Source organism: Erpetoichthys calabaricus, chromosome 11, assembly GCF_900747795.2.
Source record: "Erpetoichthys calabaricus chromosome 11, fErpCal1.3, whole genome shotgun sequence".
Taxonomy (NCBI): domain Eukaryota; kingdom Metazoa; phylum Chordata; class Cladistia; order Polypteriformes; family Polypteridae; genus Erpetoichthys; species Erpetoichthys calabaricus.
Window position 1 is genome coordinate 137,538,632 of NC_041404.2, and position 26,763 is coordinate 137,565,394.

Here is a 26,763-nt window from a genome sequence, read left to right on the forward strand (position 1 = left end):
AAAATCAAAGAGAAAAAAATGATGAAGCAGGCAGGCGAGTCCATTTGGTGGCCCGAAATTTCATTGCAGCAACTCCAAATCGTACTCAGTGGTTTGTAGTTGTTGTAGTTTTCTTTGCTTGCCAACCCCCGGCCTGTGCTACGCTCCAGCCACTTCGGGTTGTGAAGAGGGGGGGCTGAACGCACCCCTAGAAGATGCGGTCGCTCCTCTGAATCCCCCTCTTAAAACGGTGATACAATCGGGAACAAAAACAGCTTGTTTTTTTTTTTTTTTTTTTACCTCCCCTTTGCTCGATCAGCTGCTGGCTTACTGCTGCTGCTGTGCCACGTAATCTGCATCTCGCACAGCACTTCGAACATCTAAAAGCCTGTACAGCAGCTGTCCTACTCTTTGTCTTTTATTTCCAACCCTGGGCGTGGTTAAATCTTTTGGCACAAAGTCCTCGTCTCACGGAACGTGAGTTCTTGATATTTCTAGTTTATAATGTAAAAACGGAATGAGAATCTGAAAATCTAACAATGTCCTCATTAAAGTTAAAAGAATGACACCAAACATATATATGTAGGTTTTAAGATAAGCCGATTTAAAGCTTGACATAAAAATGTTACATAAAATCGTTGCACTTGCAGGCTTAGGATTTTATATTTAGAGAGTAGATTTCTGTTAGTCTTTCCAGCTGCTTTAATAGTTTCGTTTAGTTTTAGTTTTTCATTTCGATTTTTTCAAATTATTTTATTTCAGTTTACAAAAATGTTTTTTTAATAATAATTTCAGTTTTGATTTTAGTTTTCATTAACTTTAATTACCTTGAGAGGGTCTTCCCGTGAGTGGAGTTGCCACCTTCAATGTCTGCGTTTCTGTCGGTCACACAGGGAGCATCACAAGGAGCAGCACAGGGACTTGAGCAGCTTGCATCAGTGGTGGCTCGGCAGGCAAAGATCTTTCAGGCGCTTCAAGGATGACAGCCATGAGTTGCTTTCCGCTCTCGTACTGTGGAGGAAGGACATTCATGTTATCGAGGGTGAGTGAGCACATTCGGGGAGATGATCTCCACATATTTTATCATTTACGCATTATGTGACGTTTTTGTTTTATATTAATATTTTTACGTTGTTTTTATAAAAGTGTGAGGTCCTTTGGAATTAGAATAAATTGGACTAGAATTTAATTTGTCCCCACAATACCTGTGTCGATTCCCGTTGATTATTGTGTATCTGTGTTTCTTGTTCCACCAGGTAAATTTGGCACCGGTATCCAGTCCTACTTCTCTTTCCTGCGCTTCCTGGTTGTGCTCAATCTGGTGATGTTTCTGATGTTGTTTTGTTTTGTCACCCTTCCTGTCATCATTTCCGACTACGAAGTGGCCAACAGCACAATGCTGAATGTGACTGGTAAGCATACTTCTAGTCTTTCCGTTGTAGGTGAATCAATTGAGTAGGGTCTAATGGGGTGGACAGACGAAATGCGTCAGGAGTCCGCATGGACTGTGAAGTTAGCCGATGGCGTTGTGATCTGTCGTGAGAGGAGGGAGCAGGTCGAGGTGGAGATATGAGAGGAGAGGAGTGAAGGTCAGTAGGACCACCAAGACAGAATACATGTGTGTGAATGAGAGGGAGGTCAGTGGAATGGTGAGGATCCAGAGAGGTGGAGGAGTTTAAATACTTGGGATCAACAGTACAGAGTAATGGGGATTGTGGAAGAGAAGAGAGTGCAGACAGGGTGGAGAAGAGTATCAGGAGTGATTGGTGACAGACGGGTATCAGCAAGAGTGACAGGAAAGGTCTACAGGACGGTAGTGAGACCAGCTGTGTTATATGGGCTGGAGATGATGGCACAGGAGACAAAGCTGGAGGTGGCAGAGTTTAATATGCTAAGATTGGCATTGGGTGTGACAAGGATGGACAGGATTAGAAACAAGGACATTAGGGGGTCAGCTCAGGTTGGTCAGAGAGGCGAGATGGCGTCGGTTTGGACATGTGCAGAGGAGAGATGCTGAGTATATTGGGTGAAGGGTGCTAAGGATAGAGCTGATGGGTAAGGAGAGAAGAGGAAGGCCTAAGAGAAGGTTTATGGATGTGCTGAGGTGATGGGTGTGACAGAACAAGATGACGAGGACAGGAAGAGATGGAAAAAGATGATCTTCTGTGGTGACCCCTAACAGGAGCAGCCGAAAGAAGAAGAAGAAATAGATTTTACTCAAATGATGTAATGTTTATAATTATATAACAAATGTCATTGATATTAGTAAATCAGTGAAGTAGTTTTATGTTGAAGTGATACAATACATTAACAGTAAATTATTTAGCATGCCATCCCATCTTCTAAAGCCGTGGTGGGCCGCGTGGGGTTTGTGCCCATCCCAGCATACAGTATGATCTGAGGGTGTGTTAAGCCTCACTGCGCCCTTGTCAAGGTGTGAAATGCTATTCCTCATGTAGCCGTCCTCTACCCAAAGTGACTTCAAAAAGCAAACGGTCATATTACATTGTCACTTTTGTATTTATGCATTGAGTCAGAAAAGGCAAGGTCTACAGGACGGTAGTGAGACCAGCTATGGTATATGGGCTGGAGACGGTGGCACAGGAGACACAGCTGGAGGTGGCAGAGTTTATAAATATGCTAAGATTTACATTGGGTGTGACGAGGATGGACAGGATTAGAAATGAGGACATTTGAGCGTCAGCTCAGGTGGGACGGTTGGGAGACAAAGTCAGAGAGGCGAGATGGCGTTGGTTTGGACCTGTGCAGAGGAGAGATGCTGGGTATATTGGGAGAAGGGTGCTAAGGATAGAGCTGATGGGTAAGAGGAGAAGAGGAAGGCCTAAGAGAAGGTTTATGGATGTGGCGAGAGAGGACATGCAGGTGGTGGGTGTGACAGAACAAGATGGAGAGGACGTGTTTTCCTCTTCTTTTGATTTGTCTTTTCTTGTGTGCTTTAATGGCTGCACTTCCCATGTGAGTGCACCTTGACTGTATTACATTGGGTCACACTGCGGGCGTTTGGTTCTGTTAAATCAAATGCTGTAAAATTATAGCGAAAGCAGCTTGTTTGTCACTTGATACTTGTACAAGTATGCAAGATATGTGGCTAGTTATTCTACTTGAGGCTCATCTGCATTTTTTTCTTGTTTGTTTTTGTGCAGCCTCATTTAATTGTACAATTTACCCGAGCACAGTGCGGCAAGGCCTGGTGTTGTTCCATCAGTACATTATTGATGCCCTTTCAGGAACGGTATGTATGCCCGTAAAAGAAGAAATGAAAAATTGTCTGTCTTATGTAATCCTCTTACTTGCCTTATACAATGGAGGGAAAAAAGTATTAAACACGTCAACGTTTTTATCAGGAAATGTATTTCTAATGGGGCTGTTGACGTGAAATTGACACCAGATGTCGGTAACAACCCAAGTAATCCACACGCCCAAAGAAATCAAACCAAATAAGTCCATAAATTAAGTTATGTGTAATAAAGTGGAATGACACTGGGAAGAAGTATTGAACACACGAAGAAAAGGAGCCAAAAAAGCAGCTGACGTCTGTCAATCCTGATAGCCCCCTTATCACTACACATGAATATCAGCGGGCTTAGTCCTGATTGATGGCCTGTCATCACCAAGGTGTCACACAAGAAGCATCTCATGATGGGTAAATGCAAAGAGCTCTCATGACCTTCACAAACACACTGATGGCATTGGTCACAGACGTTGTTCTAGACCTCTGAATGTTCCGGTGATAATCTGGAAGTGGAAAGAACATCAGTTCACCATAAAGCAGCCACGACCAGCTGCTCCTCAACAAGATTTTTAACAGAGGAGTCCAAAGAAGGTAGCACTGCTGCCTCACAGTTAGGAGACCCGGGTTCGCTTTCCGGGTCCTCCCTATGTGGAGTTTGCATGTTCTCCCCGTGCCTGTGTGGGTTTCTTCCCACAGTCCAAAGACATGCTGGTTAGGTGGATTGGCGATTCTAAATTGTCCCTAGTGTGTGCTTGGTGTGTGTGTGTGTGTGTGTGTGTGCGCCCTGCCCAGGGTTTGTTTCCTGCCTTGCGCCCTGTGTTGTCTGGGATTGGCTCCAGCAGACCACCGTGACCCTGCAGTTAGGATATAGCGGGTTGGATAATGGATGGATGGAGTCCAAAGAAGAATCAGAAGAGTCGAGGACCACTCGCCGAGAGCTACAGAAAGATCTGGAATTAGGAGGTCCAATAAGTGATGCACTCCATCGCCAGAGCCTCTATGCACACTCGCCTCACCACACAAGACTCCACTGCTGAAGAGACAGCACATTGAAGCTCTTTGAAAGTTTGCTGCACAACATTTGGACAAGCCAATGAAAAAACTGGGAGAGTAGAGTCGCGTCAGAGGAGAGGGAAAAGTGAACTCTTTGGTTGTCTTTGGAGGAGAAATGGCCCTGCACATCATCACCACCCCAAAAAACACCCCACCGACAGTGAAGTTTGGAGTTGGGAACATCAGGGTGTGGGGCTGGCGGACTTTATAGAATTGAAGGAAGGATGAATGGAGAAATGTAGCCAGACATTCTGGATAAGAATCTGCTGCCATCTACCAGGATGCTGAAGATGAAACGAGGGCGGACATTTCAGCAAGAAAACTCTCCGTTGGTTTCTGCTAGAATGGCCCAGTCAGTCAGTCACCCGACTTGAATCCAATTGAAAATCGATGGAGAGAACTGAAGATCAGCGTTCATAGAAGAGACCACCCGAACCTTCAAGATTCGAAGATGGTTTGGGCCCAAATCCCAACTGAGCAATGCATGCAACTGATTTCTCCATACAGGAGGCGTCTTGAAGCTGTCATCACCAACAAAGGCTTTTCTACTAAGTGTAGTGAGAAGTCAAGCAAAATGTATATTGTAATCTTTTTAGCCAATAAAAGGTGACAATATGCAAGTGTTCGAGGCAACTCACACCCCATCTTCAATACATTTCAGTAAGCGCGTTCCAATATTTATTCCACTTTGTAACACATAACTTATGGTTTCTGTGTATGTGTGGATTACTTGGTTTGTTACCGACGTCTGGTGTCAATTTCACGTCAATAGCCCCATTCGAAATCTACCGTATTTACGTGTGTACCACGCGCACATTTTTTTCCCAAAAATTAGCATTAGAAAATCAGGTGGCGTCATACACCAGGAAATTTTTTTCTGTAATGTTTACTTCTTCTGCTTGGGCTCGCTTGCTCGTGCTCACTCTGTCTTGCTCCTTTGCTCGCGCGCACTCTCTCTCTCTCTCGCTCCTTCGCTCGCGTGTGCGCTCTCTCTCTTTCTTTCATCATGCAACAAAAACAGAAGTGCATTTCGTGGAAAACATGCCCTAAATGCTTACTATACAATCACAATTACACGGGGCAAATTTTTTTTACAATTTTCATTGTATAAATTAGGGTGTACGTCTTACACGAGAGCGTGTGTTACACGAGTAAATACGGTATTTACTGAGATACCCATTGATGCGTTCATTGCTTATGTACTGTAATTGTTACTCCGTGACACCACTGCCATAGGATGAAGCAGCTGAGGGTACCAGTGGCTCTCGGAAAGTTTCGGGAGGAGATGTTGGGCCCACTTGGCTGTTAGCAAACCAAACATGATCGATGGACTCAATGGCCGTTTTGTCCTCGTCTTATGTTCTTAAGGAGTTTATCGTTTGACTGTCCTTTTAGCTGATCGTGGGCTGTTTTTCTGCCCGTGTACAGAGGACTCACTAAACCGTTTCTGATTCGTTTTCACCTTCGTTCTATAGATTGCAGTTTTGTAATAAAGGAGGAATAAGTTCTGACTGGATTTTCTTGGTTTCATTTTTTTATCATGCAAACTCTGTGGTTCTGGCAGAGATGTGACGAGTTTTTATATCCACTGTATGGACGGAGAAGGGGGTTTGCACCAGGATTGTGTTTTAAGGTTTAAGTGGATAAAAAGATTAAGAGAATTTGTTGTCGTAGTTAGGAGAATTGCGTCAAAAAGAGCGAGAAAATTGAAATGGCCAACAAAATGTACATCAAGACAGAAATGTGTGGCATCATAATTAGTAGACACAGTCGATCATACCCCACGTGAGGAAAAATCACGTCACATGTTCAGTACCAGAAAATGGTAAGACTAGAAAATATTCTTTCACGATTGTGTGGTGTTTGGATTTGTCGAGACTGCATGTTCCCTCAGTCCGACTCTCGGAGTCTCCTGTGTTGAGTCTCTCCAACGATCTCTCATTTTGACTTCCTCGTACACAAAGTACAGGGAAATTATTGGAATCGTCCAAAGATTCGATAATGAGATTTTGATGAATCTCGATGTTTTAGACCTCCCTGACTTTCTTGTACATACAAAGTGTAGGGAAAGAATTGGAATCCTCCAAAAATTCGATTTCGAAACTTTGGTGAAATCTCGATGTTTTAGACCTCCCTGAGTCCGAAAATACCATTGTTGGAATTGTGTGTTTAAACAAAAAAACTTGAGTACGCTTTCACTTCGGTCAACCAAATTTTGCATACAAGTATTCGGTACAAAACATTGATTTCTATGGATTTTTCGGCGATTTCCACTAAACGGAAGTGGTACTTTACATGAAACGTTTCCCCGAAAATATTACAAATTTGATCATTTCACATCCTATTATGGTAAAGCACCACATTCTAAGCATTTTTTGTCTCTTTGCATTTTTTCAACAATGACCGGTTTTCGAGCTAATCGCCGTTTGACGTTCAAATGGTAACACACACATATTTGAGAATGTTTTTGCTTTACATAAACAAAATTTTGTGTCCAAGTATGACATTATGCATGTTACTAAAAATTTCTTGCAACTTTTGACCCACATCCGCTTACTGAAAGTGCTAATTTATCTGAATTGTTCGGAAAAAATAAATAAATTCATGCAGCTGCAGAGTCCGATTTATTCAACTTTACTTTTATGATAATTGTTCAATATGTTATTCATTTGAATTGTTGTTGATGGTTCTTTAATGTACATCATATAAAAATAGAATCATTGTCTTGCGGTTTACTCCTTAAATATCCATCCCCATATCTGAGTATACGAGAAAGTCGAGGGGAGAGCACTCCTGATTTTTATCTTTATTCCCTTTAACTTTCTTGCTCTCGATTTGGTGCTGATCACTGGTGATGGTGGTCCCAATTTTTAAAAGTTTTTTACCAGATGTCTGACACTGCCAGTTGAAAGTTGAAGTTGTACATGAAAGCCATGGAGTTTCTCTCATTTACAAGAAATTCACTTACTGCTTTGCCAAAATAACATTTTCTCACCAGTCATCTTCTTGCAATAGACTTGTAGCTGAGGCAGTTGATGCCATTTTTTTTATTGGCGGACATTTCTTTGTAATTTCAATATGTTTGTTACTTTTTGAATGTCCTTTGTAAGATGCTCACAGTCACCAGTTTACTTTTCCAGGTTATTTTAAGAGGTTTTATTTTACAAAAAGGGCAACTGTCATTGAAGGGAGGCATGATGGGAAAGTCAGCCCCTCTGACAGTCACTTAGCGAGGACATTAAGGCCTGAACAAGTGGAGAAGAATGCAATTACTTGGGTGTTTTACTGTCCTGCCGCTCTAATTCTAATGTTTATAGCTCGACAGAGTAATATGCTACTTCTGTGATCTTTATTGCTTTTTTCATAACATTTTGTTGTCGTAATGTTCCTCTCCTAAACTTCAGAATAATTGTATTAAGTTAACATGCAGGGCTCCAAAAGCTTAGTGCTGTTCTTTTTGAGTCCTAATGTTGGAGCACTCAGAATCACAACAAGCACAAGTCCTGCGGAGCCTCAGCACTCCTTCATTTTGACACTGCAGGGTTTCCTGGAGCAGACCTACCTGTTCTATGGCTACTACAGGATGGACAGCGTGCACTTCCCCACCATTCAGTACAGAATGCCCCTCGCCTATTTGCTGACATCCATCGCCTGCCTTCTGCTCAGTCTCTTCTGGACTGTGAAAAGGTATTTCTGTTGTCATGGGTTTAATTTTGGACATTGTTTGCTTTTATGTTAAAGAGTGACTTCATGATGAGTATATTCACTGACCAAAATGTATTTTAATGTTTATAAAAGCCAATTATTCAACTATTAAGTCAGAGTTACTAATACAGGCACATGCTGTACTCATAAATCTGTTATACAGCGCCTTTCATATCTATCTATCTATCTATCTATCTGTTTAATCCTGCCAACTATGCTATCTATCTATCTACAGTATCTATCTATCTATCTATCTATCTATCTATCTATCTATCTATCTATCTATCTATCTATCTATCTATCTATCTATCTATCTATTGTAGCAGTAGGGGGCGCTACTGCTCCCTTGAACCCTCAGGTATCACGCCAAACATCAGGTAAAAGTGCAATACTTATTATTTTTATTATAACAATAACGTGCACTAAGCACCCTCCACTCCACACTACACATACAATAAACAATACTAATACAATTCTCAATCCCAATCCTCCTCTCCCAGACACTTAGCCACCCTTCCTCCCAGCTCAGCTCAGCGTCTGGGCTTTCCCAAGGTCCTTTTATATCCCCTGACCCTGAAGTGGTTCCAACCCTGCAGTCCATGATTCGTTATCACTTCCGGGTCAGATAAAAAGTCCTTTTCTTCATCCCGGAAGCACGTCGTTCCTTCTGGCCATGTGATCAGGACGTACTTCCGGGTTATAGGGCACGTAGCATTCTCCAAGCCTCCCTACAGCGGCTCCTGGTGGTCCCCATGGTATCCAGCAGGGCTGTTTATAAAAACTACATAGTCCATGAGGCCCTGCTGGAATTCAGGGAACCTCCATGCTGCTGGGAGGGCTCCATCTGGCAGTTTGAAGGTGTGGGCCGGAATATATGTCTATCTATCTATCTAATCCTGCCAACTACACCATCTATCTATCTAATCCTGCCAACTACGCCATCTATCTATCTAATCCTGCCAACTATGCCATCTATCTATCTATCTATCTATCTATCTATCTATCTATCTATCTATCTATCTATCTATCTATCTATCTATCTATCTATCTTATATAGTGCCTTTCACATCTGTCTATCTATCTGTCCTCTTGTAAGCTTATCCTTTATTTGTGTTATATGTTTACAGGCTCACTGTCTTCTTACTTGCCTGTGCTGACCTTCATATTAATTTTCTAGAATGTCTGTGCTGACACATGTGGGGTCTCCTTGAGGTTTTCAGCTTATCGCCTTAGGGTTGTATGAGCCAACCTGCCAATGAGCAGTGTAGCCATACGAGTGTGTTTGATATTTTGAAAGCTGCCTGCACTTTAACACACCCACCCAAACCCAAGGCTGTCACATTTGCTAATTGTGCTCCGTCCCCAGTTGTGTTAACAAGACGTTTTGAAATGTGACCACAGAGGTGCCTCACTCCCATTCCCACTACCTCTATATGTAATTTTATAGCTGCGCTATAACACTAATTGTGATTGTGCAAACACAACTTTCCTTACAGTGAAGCAGTGCAGGTGAGTGTGTAGTCGAGTCTGCCAACTGTATAAGCAGATGAAGAGAGCCTGTTGGCTGAATTATTTTCAGAATGCCACTTGTCTGTTGCTAATTGCAAAGGAAGGCCAAGTGTGCTCTGACCAGTGTGTCTGCTTTCAGATCCGTGCACGGGTTCAAGCTGAACCTCATTCAGGATGAAGATCGCTTCCAAAGCTTTTGCAACAAAATATTTGCTGGCTGGGATTTCTGCATCACAGATGAGAGAGCAGCGAGACTGAAGCACAGCAGCTTGCACTACGAACTGAAGGTGAATTGGGGGTGGTGGGTGTTGAGACATCACAGAGATGGAAGGAAATAGTTCATTTAAATGATGGATTTATTACACAGCAAAGGAATTTTGGATCTCAATGCAGGTTTTTCATAAAATACACCCTGCTGCAGTTTTCAAAAGTAGGCTTTTGAGTAACAGAAAACACATCAGTTACATCAGAAATCAAAGAATTCAGACAAAGTCAAAGGACGTGCTGCAAATGTGTGCTTGGGGTGCTTTGGCTAAGCCGCTCCACTCTTTACACTTACTGTGTGATGAATCCCAGCGACTTTAATGAAGTGTCCTTCAAGTCTTTCATTTCAAATATTACAGAAGAAATAATAAGCACACTCCTCTGTTGTATGTCTTTGTTTCTCAGAAGGCATTTGATGAGGTGCCACATGAAAGGGTGGGCATCAAACTAAAAGAAGTGGCAGTTCGGGATGTGGAGTGTAGATGGGTGAAGAACTGGCTCAGACACAGGAAGCAGAGGGTGATGGGCTGAGGAACCTCAACAGAATGTGGTGACCAGCAGGGGGCAGTGCGGGAGCTGCTGCTATTTTTAATAGATAGAAATGATTCAGATAGGAATATAAGGAACAAGCTGGTGAAGTTTGTAGATGATATCAGGATAGGTGGATTAGCAGATAATTTAGAATCCATTATATCATCACAGAAGGACCTGGACAGCAGACAGGCTTGGGCAGATTTGTGGACGATGAAATTTAATGTCAGTAAATGTAAAGAATTACACAGAGGCAGTAAAAATATGAGGTTTGAATACACAATGGGTGGTCTGAAAATCGAGAGTCCAGTTTATGAGAAGGATTTAGGAATCGTAGTGGACTCTAAGCTATTGGCTAAAAGACAGCCATGAAGAAGGCTAGGAGAATGTCAGGTTATATAGCGCCTTGATGTGTGCAGTACAAGTCACAGGAGGTCAGGCTGAAGCTTTACAACACACTGGTGAGGCCTCATCTGGAGTCCTGGGTGCAGTTTTGTTCTCCAGGCTACAAAAAGGACATAACAGCACAAGAGAAAGTCCAGAGATGAGCAGCTACAGGGGATGAGTTATGAGGAAAGACTAAAAGAGCTGAGCCCAACGCTTGTGTTAAGCTTAAGTCTTATTAGGTGCGAATACACAATGGGAGGTCGGAAAATCAAAGTACGCCCTATGAGAAGGACTTAGGAGTCACAGTGGTCTCGGCACTTATCAACTGACAGAGGGTGTTCAGAAGCTAACAGAATGTCAGGTTATATAGCGCCCTGATGTGTGCAGTACAAGTCACAGGCGGTTCAGCTTTATAACACACTGGTGAGGCCTCATCTGGAGTCCTGGGTGCAGTTGTGGTCTCGAGGCTACAAAAAGGACATAGCAGCACTGGAGAAAGTCCAGAGAAGAGTGACGAGGCTGATTCAGGGCTACAGGGATGAGTTATGAGGAAAGATTTATAGAGTTGAGCCTTTACAGGAGATTAAGAGGAGACCTGACCGAAGTGTGCAAAATTATGAAGGGAATCAGTCCGGTGGATCGAGACTTTAAAATGAGTTCATCAAGAACACGGAGGCACAGTTGGAAACTTGTGAAGGTGAATTTCACACAAACATTAGGACGTTTTTCTTTACACAGAGAGCCACAGACACTTGGAATAAGCGACCAAGTAGTGTGGTGGGCAGTAAGACTTTAGGGACTTTCAAAACTCAACTTGATGTTATTTTGGAAGAATTAAGAGGACAGGACTGGTGGGCTTTGTTGGGCTCAATGGCCTGCTCTCATCTTGGTTGTTATGATGTTCTTATGTGACCCACAGCTACAAAACAGGCAACGAGATCTTCTCTGTTTCTTTACCAGACAGACTTGGATGAGGAGCGCATCAAGCAGAAAATCGCCCACCGGACCCGCAAGGAGATCTGCCACATCTACTTCCTCAGGCTTCTCCTCAATATGTTTGTGATCGGCGTGCTTGGTGGATGCTTCTACGCCATATACAGAGCCACAATTTACTCACAGGAATACAGCCAGACTGTACGTAAAGATTTTTTTAAAAAGTATCAATTTCTGTATTATCAAACTGGTCGAAATGAAACGTTTAGTTTATTTTTTGTGGGCCTAAAAATATTTTTGTTTCTGAATAAGATCCTCTGAATTGGGTCCATGGCTACATCGGTCTCTGACTTTGACCACGCTTTAATTTGTGACCTTGACTTTTATGATAAGATGAGTGTGAGATAACACTTTTAACATTTTAGCGAGATAAACCCACTTAACCGACCTGTGATGGACTGGTGCCCTGCCCAGGGTTTTTGCCCACCTTGTGCCCTTTTATACCACGATAGGCAAAGTGACCCTGTTCAGGACTAAGCAGATTAGAAAACAACTGGCAGACTGAACCGACTCCACATCTGGAGTTGGAGTATTTCTTTATCTCTCAAGTACAGGGCCAGCCAGAGTGAGAACAGAATTTCGACTTTTGCTGTAGGTGTAACATCATGGCAGCCCCTTTTCATTTCGGCCTTGGCCTTTGACTCTGGTTTGTGTCGATTTCTAACTTTTCATTTCAAAGTTCATAAGTGTCCGCTTCCTGAACTTCCCTCAAGGAAGTTCTCTTTCTGTCTGTGTTGCCAAAATGAAGACCGGTCCCGTCTCTCTCTCTCACTCTCTCTCTCTCTATTATATATATATATATATATATATATAATCCAACGTCTGGCTGTCTGTCCGCTCTTCATGAGAGAACTACTTAATGAATTTAGATTTGGTTTTTCTCTAGAATTTCCTTGAACATTCTGGTTGATTTTGCGACTTCTCTCATCACGCTAATAATCGCAGCTTGCTTGCAGGAGTGATATATTCACGCTAATCTGAGACAGAGGCTGTGGGCCGAGGGGAGGGGAAGCATGACATCAGGAGTGAGGAGCTGGGTAGGGCTTCGAGTCACTCACACACCATCTTCCGTTCGAATCACTCTACCTCTCGCCACGTGTTGGAGTGCACCTTGCCTCCGCTTAGCTAGCATTAACCTGTTTCTTTATTGATTTTTAAACTTTGTCCTGTTTTACTACTAAGAAGGCAGAGCCGTGGGGGACAGCTAGTATATATATATTGTGATCGATTAGAGGTCTCCGTGACCCCTTGAACCCTCGGACTCGACTACAGACACCAGGTAAAAGTCCAATAATTGTATTTATTTGGACAATACAGTGCACAAAGCACCCTCCTCTCCACAATACTCAATAATAATAACAATAATCAATCCTCCACACTCCCAGACACTTTGCCACCCTTCCTCCCAGCTCAGCTCAAATGTCTGGGCTCACCCAGAGTCCTTTTAAAGCCCCTGACCCGGAAGTGGCTCTAAGCCAAACCCACAAGTCCATTTTCCTTCCGGGTCAGGGCAAAGTCCTTTTCTTCATCCCGGGAGCACATCGCTTCTTCCAGTCACGTGACTGGGATGCACTCCCGGGTTATAGGGCACACAAGAGCTTACTAGCCCCCCTACAGCGACTCCTGGCGGCCCCCAAGGTATCCAGCAGGGCTGTGTCAAAACACTACAAAGTCCATGAGGCCCTGCTGGAACTCGGGGCACAAATATGCTGTCCGGAGGGCTCCTCCTAGCGGCCTGGGGGTGACGACCGGAGTCCATAGGCGGTCGTCTGTCACAGTCCCTCCCCCTTAGCGACGACCAGTGGGGCGGAGCATTGATTCCCGCAAGGGACGTCTTCCTCCAGGAGAACGCGAGATCCGGGCCGTGGTTCTGCTGTCTAGATCCCCCAGCGAACCTTGGGGGAACAGTGTATCTGATGTCTCTTCGCTCCCCTGTCCTCTGGGGACAACTCCTCCACACGTGGCCCGGTTGCCGGCAGTTATAGCACCGCCGACGTCCTCCTGGTGGCCTCTCTTCCCGAGACCTGAAGCACCTCGGGAATTCTGTCAGCTCCACCCTGTCCTCCGCCAAGGAGGGGTTAACAGCCGCTTTGCTGCTCTTTGCCCTTGTCTTTTCCCTGTTAGGAGACCCGCATTTCTGTGTGGGGATCTCCTGCTTTCTCTGGGGCTTGTGCACAACGTGAGGCTCTCTATGGAAGAGAGAGAGCCTCTTTGCTGTTTGCACGCCCGTTGTCCTATATAAATTCGGAGGCGGCGTCATTAGTACCGTATCGCTCCGGGTAACAGCACTATTCAGCTGCCCCGGGACGATCGGTGCTTCCCCCGCCTCTTCATTAACCAACGACAACCCCTTTATCACGCGGGTCGGGCTTTTAACGTCCGCCTTAGTCCCGAGCAGCGTCTGATACCGCTGCTCCGGTTCTAACGGACAATTACCCGACCACTCCGTCATCGTGCCACATTCCCTTGTCGGAGACACAGCGCTTTGACAACCGCAACTTATTAAACGCGGTGCCGATTCACACTGCGTCCCCTTATTATATACGGCGCAGATATCCCTCACCTGCACCGCTGAATCAATCGAGGCCGGGGCTTCACGGCCTAACCGCCGAAGGTATTCATCCACCTTTTTTACCGGCGCTTCGGCCGTCGCTCCCAGGTCTCCGATGATCTTCTTTATCGCCTGTAGCATCTGTAAAATACTACGTACGGGTTCGATTAATTTTTCGAGGTCCCGCACGTCTATAAAGTTATTTATTTCGGCCGGCGGTAAGCCCACTCCCTTGTTAGTCTTACCAGCCAGTCGGGAGCCAATGAGCACGTCCGCTGTCGGCACGTGCTCTGACGGGTCTCGCGGAGGCTTCTGGGAATTGGAGTCTTTTTTGTCTGAGGGCCGGGTTGCCTTCTTTGGCGAACTGCCGTCTGTCTTTATTAATTTCTCGACATCGGGAGCAGTCACTACTTGGCCCTCCTTACCTTTTTACGGGGTGAGCGGTGCTTCGCTCGCCTCCCCCTTCCCTTTTGGAAAGTCCACGTCCGTTTTTTCTTCGGAGAAGGAGCAAACAGCGGGACGAGGACCACGTCCTTCCCGGAAAGCTTCGGGTTGGGTCACGTGTCCCTTATCGGCTGCCGACATGCGGAAGTCAGTCATCTCTCTCCCCGGCTCGAACAAGAGCTTGCCACCGTTTACAGGAGTCTCGTCTGCATCCCGCAGAGCCTCCGGATGATCTAGTCCGAGGTAGGTGCAAGGTACAAGATGCGTTATTATCAATTTATTCGCAATTATTTCCCCGGCACCTACCTCGTTGCAGTCTTCTTCCATAGGCTTCTCCCGCTCTGTGTGGTCGCTCCTACGCTCCTCCCGAGCGTCGGCCATTACGAAAAGAGCTTCTCCGCTGGCGCTGCCGCTCTGCTTGCCTCTCTTCTTCCCCATAACGGACCTGGTAAAGGTAGGTTCAGGCGATGTTTCTGCGTGTCTGGACGTTATCCTCTTAGGGTTCTGTCCACAATAAAATTTTGTAAATACAGGTCCTCTGCCAAATCGACAGCCAGAGAATCCTGCCGAGACTACGCCAATTGTGATCGATTAGAGGTCTCCGTGACCCCTTGAACCCTCGGACTCGACTACAGACACCAGGTAAAAGTCCAATAATTGTATTTATTTGGACAATACAGTGCACAAAGCACCCTCCTCTCCACAATACTCAATAATAATAACAATAATCAATCCTCCACACTCCCAGACACTTTGCCACCCTTCCTCCCAGCTCAGCTCAAATGTCTGGGCTCACCCAGAGTCCTTTTAAAGCCCCTGACCCGGAAGTGGCTCTAAGCCAAACCCACAAGTCCGTTTTCCTTCCGGGTCAGGGCAAAGTCCTTTTCTTCATCCCGGGAGCACATTGCTTCTTCCAGTCACGTGACTGGGATGCACTCCCGGGTTATAGGGCACACAAGAGCTTACTAGCCCCCCTACAGCGACTCCTGGCGGCCCCCAAGGTATCCAGCAGGGCTGTGTCAAAACACTACAAAGTCCATGAGGCCCTGCTGGAACTCGGGGCACAAATATGCTGTCCGGAGGGCTCCTCCTAGCGGCCTGGGGGTGACGACCGGAGTCCATAGGCGGTCGTCTGTCACAATATATATATATATATATATATATATATATATGTGTGTGTGTTACGGCCAAAACCCGAAATTGGCCAAAGCGGGAAAAAGTCGGAAGGAAAAAGGCATGAGCAGCAATTTGTTGCGCACTTAGTAGTGCAATTGCGTTGAGTGTAGCCTTGGCGGCTCATGTTCAGAAAGCGGACGCCACTTGGTTGTTTCACAATAATTAAGATCAGGTATATAAGTAGATTTCACATTTCTGTTATCATTTTAGCAATAAAATAGTGACTTAACATCAGGGACCTATTTTATTGACCTTAAGGTTAGTGTTTGGGCGAGGGGAAGGCCGTCTCAAGTGGCGTCCACTTTGCTGAACAGGACCCGCCTTGAGCAGTTTCTCGTGCAGAATGGAAAACTCACTTCTGAATCTGCATTTGAAAATTTTTAAGCATCTTCGCACCTTGAACGGACAGTCTTATATCAGCACATCGGATTTTGACCAGGGAGTTCTCGCCACTTCGCGAAATGGCTGGCCAAAGTAGCATATATGCTGGTCATTTCTAGTACTTCGGACTATGGCCGGTCAATTCGGGAACTGGCTGAACTTCGGGTTTTTATATATATATAAAAAAGAAGCCGTATTATGTCCAAATCTTATTGAAGAATTTCATCCCAAAGGGTTATCAACAGAAAAAGTAAGTATACAGGCAATCCTAGCACAGAGAAACGATGAAATCAAACGAATTAACGCCAAAGTTGTTGATCGGTTACCCAGCAAATTGGTTAAATGTACATCAATAGACTCTACTGAAACAGTTGGTGGTGATGGTGCGGAAGATGAAAACATCAACTTACAATATCACGAAGAATATCTACAACCATTAACACCATCTGGTCTTCCACCGGATGAATTACTGTAGAAAGAAGGATGTGTACAAGAAAGGTAATGTAGTCCATCTTCACTAATGACATGAGACACCAAAGGAGATCTTGATATGCCGTTCATATTAAAACATTTACAGTTTCCCGTTAGAATAGCTTTTGCTATGACAATTAACAAATCTCAGAGCCAAACATTAAAAAAAAAAAAACAGTTTATATATTAGAGAGAAAGAAACGATATTCACTTACGAGCAGATTTAAGTCCAAACACGGAATCAAAATTCAATGAAGAATTGAACTGTTTTGAAGAACAGTTAATTCAAAATATTGTTTTTACTGACGTTTTACAGTAAAAGTGTATGTTTATAAAGTATTGGCGTGTTCAATTCAAAGCCAAACACAACAAAAAAACATATAACGCATCGATTACCTCTAATGCAACATGAAACAGAATTTTCTTTCAAATTATTACATTTTACTATTTTTTTATTATGGCTGATTACTCGCTGAAATGTAAAATAGTTCATTCTATTATGCATATGTAACAATTCCCATGAAAATCACAATCTGTTTAAATTGTACGTCTGCATTCCCATATGCGAGCAGCTGAAACGTAAAGAGGCTGGCGTGTAGCGCAGGCACGGGGGTTAGCGAGTGAAGCGTATGTATGTATGTATGTGTATATATATATATATATATATATATATATATATATATATTGTGGGGTATGGCCGGCCTTTCATCCCGACCAATACCCCCAGGCCGCCAGATGGAGACCTCCCTGCAACATGGAGGTGCCCCAAAGACCAGCAGGGAATCCTGGACAATGGAGTTTTTATCCACAGCCTTGCTAGATACCATGGGGGCCGCTAGAGGACGCTGCAGGGAGGAATAAGGAGTATTTTCCCTACAACCCGGAAGTGCGTCCTAAGCACGTGAACAGAGGAAATGACCTGCTTCCGGGTTGAAGAAAAGGAGTTTTTATCTGACCCAGAAGTGTTCCTACTCACATGAACAGAGAGAGCGAAACACTTCCCTGTCACGGACTATAAAAGGACTATGGGAAATCCCAGAGATTGAGCTGAGCTGGGTGGAAGGGTGGCAATGTGTCTGGGAGTGGAGGATTATTGATTATTGTAGTGTTTATTTATGAGTATTGTGGAGTGGAAGGTGCTTGGTGCTCATTATTATTATAAAATAAAGTCATATTGGACTTTTATCTGGTGTCTGGCGTCTGATCAGAGGGTTCAAGAGAGTGATAGCGCCCCCTATCTGTTACAATATATATATAAATAAAATCCAGATTTTGGTCTGTTTTTTTTTCTTATAATTTGCTTGAAGATTCCGGTTGATTTTGCGACTCCTCTCATCACACTAAGTATATCATTAATTCGTGCTAATCTGTGAGGGGGGCCAGCGTCCGTTGGAGTTGCTGCACCTCTCGCCACGTGTTGGAGCGCACCTCACCTCCACTTAACTAGAGATACCTGTATGTTTATTGGTTTTTAAAGTTTGTCCTGTTTCATTACTATGTGGCCAGAGCGGCGGGGGACAGCTAGTCTGAAATAATCATAAAGCCTTAACTAGTTTCTCTGCAAACACTTGAAAGCTGCTCTACTGTTTGCTCTCCTTTATATGCTAGAAATATACGCAGAAGCAAAAATAGTGCATCATCATAGATGGAAATGTAAAAAGTCCAAACATTTATTTTCTGGTCTGTTAATGCATAACCCGTAGAAATTTAGTACAGGGGTCACAGGGCAGCTGGTTAGCTTATCCCAACATCTGGACAGCATGATGAGGATGGAGACGTGTGGACTAATTTAGTAAACCAAAAGTATCCTGCTTCATCAACACAGTCCAGTGAAATGTCTGCTTGTACAGAATTGCTACTTCAACAGTGATCTGTTGATTCTTCTCGCAGTCACGTTGCTCTGCACTTGTGAACGACACTTGAGGTCGCTGCTCACTCCTTGTTAAGTGAATAAGCGAGTCAGCCTTTGATCAAGTGAGTATGAAGGTGTTGGCAGTCACGTTTTATAAAGCTCTTCTAAAATGTCTGCCGCTATTCCTACTACTGGGCCATCTTGGGAAGGATTCGATGTTCTGCCCCTCTGCTGTCCTCCTGGATTATCCGCTAACCCAATCTGCTAACCTTAGGGACTTTATTACTATAATCTATATGGTTAATTTTGAATTGTGTACCGTATTGCTTATTCATGTTATATTTTTGAATCACTCAATCCTTAAATTGAGGTGTTGCCTTGGGTGTGGGCGCCCGCTGTATAAATAAGTAGATAATAATCATAATCCTTAAAATGAGCGCCCCCTATTGAGAGCGTGTCAGTTTTTTCTGTGTCCAGAATGTGTTGTGTGTGTAGCATATACAGTAACTAATAAACAATGTCGTCTTCTCTCTGTCAGTCATTGATTCTTTTTCTCTTAGCAGCCGCAGCAAGCCCAGAACTTCATCGTAGGCCTGATTGTTGAATATCTCCCCTCCATTGTGATCACAGCTGCCAACTTCATTACTCCCCTGATCTTTGAGGTGGTCATTCGGTATGAGGACTATTCTCCGGCCTTCGAGATTCGCTTCACTCTGATAAGGTAACTTGGTCGGAGTTGGGCGGCGCTCCGATCTCAAGGCCTTTTCGCTGACTGGACTCCCCCCGTTTCTTGTTGTAGGTGTGTGTTTGTGCGGCTGGCCAGCATTGGGGTGCTTCTCTTCACCTTGTGGTCGCAGATCACGTTCTGTGGCGGAGAATCTTGTTTTTGTGGCTATAACAACAACCTGTACCCGGTGAGTAACTCTTTTAGCCTTCATTTTTGCTCTAAACCGTTGTTTTTACATTTTTCCTGCTAAATATTAATAAATGTCGCTGTATCCATTAACATGTGTGCACGTCCTCAAAGAAATTCAATTATTCAAAGTCATTTTGTGCATCAAAAAAGCTTCGGATTGGGCGTAAAACGAACTCATTAGCTACATAAGGCAACAGACTTGTGAGGTTTTAAACAGGAGGAAGATATGGGGGGCCGTTATGAAGGAACGGACCAACGGTGAAAAGGCAGACGATAGGAAACTTAGAGAAAAGTAGGAATCTGATACTAAATACGACAGTTTTTTGTATTCATTGGTTAGTAGAATTGAGGTACAGTGGGAGAGATAAGTGTCTGATCCCCTGCTGAATCTGTAAGTTTGCTCGCTTACAAAGAAATGAACTGTCTGGAATGTTTATGGTAGTTTCATTTTAATGGAGAGAGACAGAATATCAACCAAAATCTATAAAAAACACATCACGTAAAAGTTTTAAATTAATTTGCATGTCATTGAGTGTAATAAGGATTGGATCCCCTACAACCCAGCCAGAATTCTGACTCCTACAGACTGGCGATTACAATCAATCACAGATACTCCTGATCTCAACTCGTGATGCGTATGAAGCCCACCTGTCCACAGAATCCATTTCTTCTATTCCAACCTTTCCACCACCATGGGCAACGCCAAAGAGCTGTCAAAGGATGTCAGGGACAAGGCTGGAGTGGGCTACAAGACCACTAGCACGAAGCTTGGTGAGAAGGTGACGACTGCTGGTGCAATTATTCAGAAATGGAAGAAATATAAAGTGACCATCAATCACCCTCGGTCTTTAGCTCCATGCAAGATCTTGCCTCATGGGGTGAGGATGATGAGAAAGGTGAGGGATCAGCCCAGAACTACACGCTTGTTAATGATCTGAAGGTAGTTGGGTCCACCACAGTCACCAAGAACACCATTGGTAATGCACTACGCCGTCATGAAGTGAAATCTTGCAGTGCCTGCACAGGTCCCCCTGCCCCCTGTACAAGTTCAGTACGTCTAAAGTTTGCTAGCAAACATCTAAATGATTCAGAGAAGGCTTAGGAGAAAGTGCTGTGGTCTAATGAATCCAAAAATCGAGCTCTTTGGCATCAACTCGACCCGCCGTGTTTGGAAGAAGAGAAATGCTGAGTGTTACCCAAAGAACACCACACCATCCCCACAGCCGAGCACGGAGGTTGACACATCACACTCTGGAGCTGTTTATCTGCTCACCCCATGAGGTGAGATCTTCCCTGAAGCTCCAGACTGAGAGCGATTGATGGCCATTTTATATTTCTTCCATTTCCGAATAACAGTACTTGTGCCTTCTTGAGCAGGGGGACCTGTGCGGGCGCTACAAGATGGCAATCCATGATGGCGTAGTGTGTTACCACCGGTGTTCTTGGTGACTGTGGTTGTCCCAGCTGCTTTCAGATCATTATCAAGCTCCTCCTGTGTAGTTTTGGGCTGATCCCTCACCGCTCTCATCATCATCCTCACCACCCCATGAGGCGAGATCTTGCATGGAGTTCTAGACCGATTGCGATTGATGGCCATTTTTTATTTATCATCCATTTCCGAATATTCACACCAACAGTCGTCACCTTCTCACCAAGCTTCTTGCCAATGGTATTGTAGCTCACTCCAGCCTTGTCCAAGATGTCCTTTGACAGCTCATGGTGGTGGAGAGGTTGGAATGGAAGAAATGGATTTTGTGGACAGGTGGGCATCATACACATCATGAGTTGAGATCAGGAGGATCTGTGATTGATTGATTGATTGATTGTAATCACCAATCTGTAGGAGCCAGAATTCCAGCAGGGTTGTAGGGGATCCAATCCTTCTTTCACTCAATGACATGCAAATCAATATATAACTTTGATGTCATGTTTTTTTTCTGGATTTTTGGTTGATATTCTGTCTCTCTCCATTAAAATGAAACTACCATCAAAATGAGAGACGGTTAATTTCCTTGCAAGTGAGCAAAGTACAAATTCAGCAGGGGATCAGACAGGTATACTTGAGTGTAAGTTGTCCCGTGGATAAGTTGGGGCTTGATTTTACCGTGTAATTTCTGGTATTTTATAAAGTCAGTCGCATAAGTCTAATGCGGAAAACTCCAGCTATTTGTCCAAGAGATTCTGATATGCTAACAGCCGCCTAACTGAGAGAGTAACCACAGAGCACACGGCCATTTGTTTTCTATGGATTGTGCCTACGTCACCACACGGTAATACCGAACTATTCTGAAGTGACGTTTGCACCGTTTTGTGTTTTTTATATCTCACACCCTTATACACCTTTATCGTAAGAGCATCCCTTATCTATGATGGAGCGTTCAATCAGAGGAAAATATGAAGCTGGTTGTAAATTAAAAGTCATTGAAGGGGCGAAAGAAATTGGTAACTGCGCTGCTGCAAAAAAAATTCAATGTATGTGAGAAACTGATGCAAGATTGGAGGAGGTAAGAAGATGTAAAAATAAAATAAAAATTAAGTGTTGTATTTTTGAATGGGCGTATAAGTCGGGGTCTCATTTTATGATATATTTTTTGGGTTTCAAGACCTGACTTATACACGAGTATATACGATACTTATTTCTCCCACTGTATATCTCAGTATTATGTAAAAAAATCTTTTGACGAGACGAGACTTATTGGAAAAGATTTTTTCAAGTTTCGCGAGACAAGAATATTGCCATGAGAGTATTTCAAGTCCCACCCTCCTATCAACTATTTTCAAACAAGACCACTGTACTCTCATTGGTGTGAATGCGTTTGTCAGACACAATTCTTGCTCTCTCAGCTCTTATACATTTTAACATTTTCCTCAGTTTATGTTCCCAATAAAAGAAGACATATTATATCCAAATCTTATTGAACAATTTCATCACGAAGGGTTATCAACAGAAAAAATGAGTACACGGGCAATCCTAGCACCGAGAAACAAGGAAGTCAAACGAATTAATGTGAAAAATGTTGATCGGTAACACAGCAAATTGGTTAAATGCGTATCAATAGACTCTGCTGACACAGTTGGTGGTGATGGTGAGGAAGATGAAAACATCAACTTAGAATATCACAAAGAATATCTACAACCGTCAACACCGTCTGGTCTTCCACCGGCCGAATTACTGTGTAAAGAAGGATGTATCCAAGAAAAGTAATGTAGTCCATCTTCACTAATGACATGAGACACCAAAGGAGATTTTGATATGCCATTCATATAAAAACGTTAACAGTTTCGCATTCGAATATCTTTTGCAAAGACAATTAACAAATCTCAGAGCCAAACATTCGAAAAAGTCGTTTTATTTAATAGAGAGAAAGAAACGAAATTCACTCATGGGCAGTTATACGTCGCATTGATGCAAATGTAACACTTTAAATGAAAATTAAAATCTGTTGAAATAGTACATCTGCATCCCCATACGTGAATGGCAGAACCGCAAAGAGGCTATCATGTAGCGCAGGCGTGGGCGTTGGCGAGCGAAGTGAGCAGGGGGCAAAGCCCCCTGGTATGAATACAGTTTATTCACAAATCAAAGTGTAACTCCTACACATGGCTCACTAAAGGATTTTTTTTCTTTATTGATATTTTGGCAGTGCTGGGAGACGCGTGTTGGCCAGGAAATGTACAAGCTGGCAATATTCGATTTCCTCATCATTGGCGCTGTCGCTGTCCTCGTCGAGTTCCCCAGGAAGTGAGTACGCTTTATGTGTGCCTCCCTCTCTATGGTGGGATTCTCAGCAGTTTAAAGGATCGTCTTCTCTGTTGGCTCAAAGGGCGCCTGTGTGTTTGTCTGCAGTGTTGGCGTCTTGTGTGTCTGTTGGTTGAACGGATCTTGGGATGGTAAGGCGAGGTGATCTGGGCCGCGCCACGCTGCTCTCACCCTCATCTCACTGGGATGCTCATTTCTTGTCTTTTATTAAACAGTTGATATCATTTATTGTTCTTCCTCCTCCTTTATAGCCTCATCGTTACCCACTGTAGCTGCTCGCTAGCCAAATGGTTCGGACAGCAGGAGTTTTCTGTTCCCCAGAACGTTTTGGAGATTGTCTACGGACAGACCATCTGCTGGATTGGATCTTACTACTCCCCTCTCATCCCTGGCATTAGCACCATAAAATATTTCATCGTTTTCTACATTAAGAAGGTGCCACGTCTTAAGCTGTCTAGAAAGATGTGACTTGCAGTAGTTTAGAGGCTTAATTAAAACTGGAGGTTCCTAAAATTTGGCCATCATCTCTGTAGCTGTTAACTTCAATTTATCGTGTCTCCATTGAATGATTGATTTATTGGCTTACGTGAAAAAGCTAACCATTTGTAATGTGTACACGTTCACGGATACCCTCCCGTGACTCCTGTGCCCTTCATGTCCTCCAGGTCTCTCTGATGCAGAACTGCCGTCCATCAACACGGCCTTTCCGGGCCTCCAGTTCCAACTTTTTCTTTCTGGCTGTGTTGCTGATCGGTTTGCTGGTGGCCTGCGTTCCAGTAGGAGTGACCATTGGACAGTGAGTGTCATCGCCGCCCGAATGTGTGTCTCTACCGTAGGGAAGATCAGTCTCTGCAGGGGCAAACTCTGGGGCTTTATATCTTTGGTATTTGGTACACTTTATTAATTGCAAAGGGGAAAGAGTGCGTGGTCAGCCATTTTACAGCTCAGCCCCGGGAGCAGTTTTAAGGTGAGGGGCCGTGCTGAAGGGCCCAACAGAGTAGGATCCTTTCTGGCAGAAACAGGATTTGAACCGCCAATCTTCGAGATGTCAGCTCAGATCTTTAGCCTCAGAGCCACCACTCCGCCTAATAATAATAATAATGATACCCATTATAGGAATTTTGGGCGGCACGGTGGCGGAGTGGTAGCGCTGCTGCCTCGCAGTTAGGAGACCCAGGTTTGCATGTTCTCCCCATGTCTCGTGGGTTTCCTCCCACAGTCCAAAGACATGCAGGTTAGGTGGATTGGCGATTCTAAATTGGCCCTAATGTGTGCTTGGTGTGTGGGTGTGTGTGTGTGTGTGTGTCCTGCGGTGGGTTGGCACCCTGCCCAGGATTGGTTCCTGCCTTGTGCCCTGTGTTGGCTGGGATTGGCTCCAGCAGACCCCTGTGACCCTGTGTTCAGATTCAGCGGGTTGGAAAATGGATGGATGGATGGATTATAGGAATTTGCATTCATTGTAAATCTTTTTTAATAATAATAATACATCCATCCATCCATTATCCATCCCGCTATATCCTAACTACAGGGTCACAGGGGTCTGCTGGAGCCAATCCCAGCCAACACAGGGTGCAAGGCAGGAAACAGACTCCGAGCAGGATGCCAGCCCACTGCAATAATAATATATTTTATTTATTTATTTATTTATTAGGAAAACTAGCTGTCTCCTGCAGCTCCGCCCACGTAGTAGTGAAACAGGACAAACTTTAAAAATCAATTAAAAAAAATTTAATAATTTGTATTGTGAAGAATTTCTATTGGTATCTTTCATATCTGAGGGCCCCTTGGTATTTAATTTTTTTGGTTTTGTTATCAGGGGCGAGAATGGAGCTGTGGTCTCTTTGGCAAAAATGTAAAACGTTGGCAAGTTATCTCTGTCCAAATGGAAGGTCGGTGCGCTCTGACGTCAAACGTTGGCACTGTATCTGATGGTTTTCAGCTCTGATGGGAGAGCACATGGCCGTGATATCTCTGCCAATGAGCAGCTACCCTCTAAAACACACGTATCTCTGATCTCTCGCTCAAAAACATCAAACGTTACTCCTGAACAATCTGTAGATGATAATGTGTGCCGAACAAACAGGATATCGCTAGCTAAGAGAAGGCGAGCTGCGCTCCAACACGTGGCGAGAGGAGGAGCAACTCAAATGGAGGCTGGCAAGTGAATGAGGAGGGCCCCGCCCAGCTCCCAACTCCTGAGGTCCCGCCTCCCCTCGGCCTGCAGCCTCTCTCTCTCTCAGATTCGCGCAAATAATTCAGTGCCACAACCGAACTATGATACTTAGTGCGATGAGAGAAATTGCAAAATCAACCAGAATGTTCACGCAAATTATACAAAAAAAACCTGATCTAAATCTGTGAAGTAGAAATATAAATAATGATTGTTTATTGTTATCAATTTACAAAATGCAAAGTGAGCGAACAAAAGAAAAATCTAAATCAAATCAATATTTGGTGTTCCTACCTTTTGCCTTCAAACCAGCATCAATTCTTAGAGGTCCACTTGCACAAAGTCAGGGATTTTGTAGGATTCTAGTCAGGTGTCTGATCAACCAATTCTACCAAACAGGTGCTGATCATCAATTTCACACGGAGGTTGAAACACAGTCATGAACTGAAACAGAAACAGCTTCAAACTGGGTGAGGAACAGCCAAACTCTGCTACCAAGGTGAGGTTGTGGAAGACAGTTTCATGTCATGGCAAGATTGAGCACAGCAACAAGACACAATGTAGTTCTACTGCATCAGCAAGGTCTCTCCCAGACAAAGATTTCAAAGCAGACTGGGGTTTCAAGATGTGCTGTTCAAGCTCTTTTGAAGAAGCACAAAGAAACAGGCAATGTTGAGGATCGTAGACACAGTGGTCGGCCAAGGAAACTTAGTGCAGCAGATGAAAGACACATCAAGCTTATTACCCTTCGAAATCAGAAGATGTCCAGCAGGGTCATCAGCTCAGAACTGGCAGAAACCAGTGGGACCCAGGTACACCCATCTACTGTCTGGAGAAGTCTGGCCAGAAGTGGTCTTCATGGAAGAGTTTCAGCCAAAAAGCCATACCTCCGACGTGGAAACAAGGCCAAGCGACTCAAGTATGCATGAAAACATTGGAACTGGGGTGCAGAAAAATGGCAGCAGGTGCTCTGGACTGATGAGTCAAAATTTGAAATATTTGGCTGTAGCAGAAGGCAGTTTGTTCGTCGAAGGGCTGGTGAGCGGTACAATAATGAGAGTCTGCAGGCAACAGTGACGCATGGTGGAGGTTCCTTGAACGTTTGGGGCTGCATTTCTGCAAATGGAGTTGGAGATTTGGTCAGGATTAATGGTGTTCTCAATGCTGAGAAATACAGGCAGATACTTATCCATCATGCAATACCATCAGGGAGGCGTACGATTGGCCCCAAATTTATTCTGCAGCAGGACAACGACCCCAAACATACAGCCAAAGTCATTAAGAACTATCTTCAGCGTAAAGAAGAACAAGAAGTCCTGGTATGAAGTGATGGTATGGCCCCCACAGAGCCCTGATCTCAACATCATC

The 26,763-nt window shown here is 44.1% G+C and overlaps 1 protein-coding gene across 1 annotated transcript in view; it reads left to right on the forward strand.

Moving 5' to 3' along the window:
- Window positions 1–26,763, forward strand: part of nomo (nodal modulator) — a 152,360-nt gene that overhangs the window by 29,983 nt on the left and 95,614 nt on the right. The window contains 11 exon segments of the mRNA XM_051934327.1: window positions 873–1,021; window positions 1,236–1,391; window positions 3,144–3,232; window positions 7,827–7,972; window positions 9,639–9,786; window positions 11,642–11,815; window positions 19,110–19,270; window positions 19,349–19,463; window positions 23,110–23,207; window positions 23,477–23,660; window positions 23,891–24,021. Coding sequence (XP_051790287.1) covers window positions 873–1,021; window positions 1,236–1,391; window positions 3,144–3,232; window positions 7,827–7,972; window positions 9,639–9,786; window positions 11,642–11,815; window positions 19,110–19,270; window positions 19,349–19,463; window positions 23,110–23,207; window positions 23,477–23,660; window positions 23,891–24,021 — 1,551 coding nt within the window.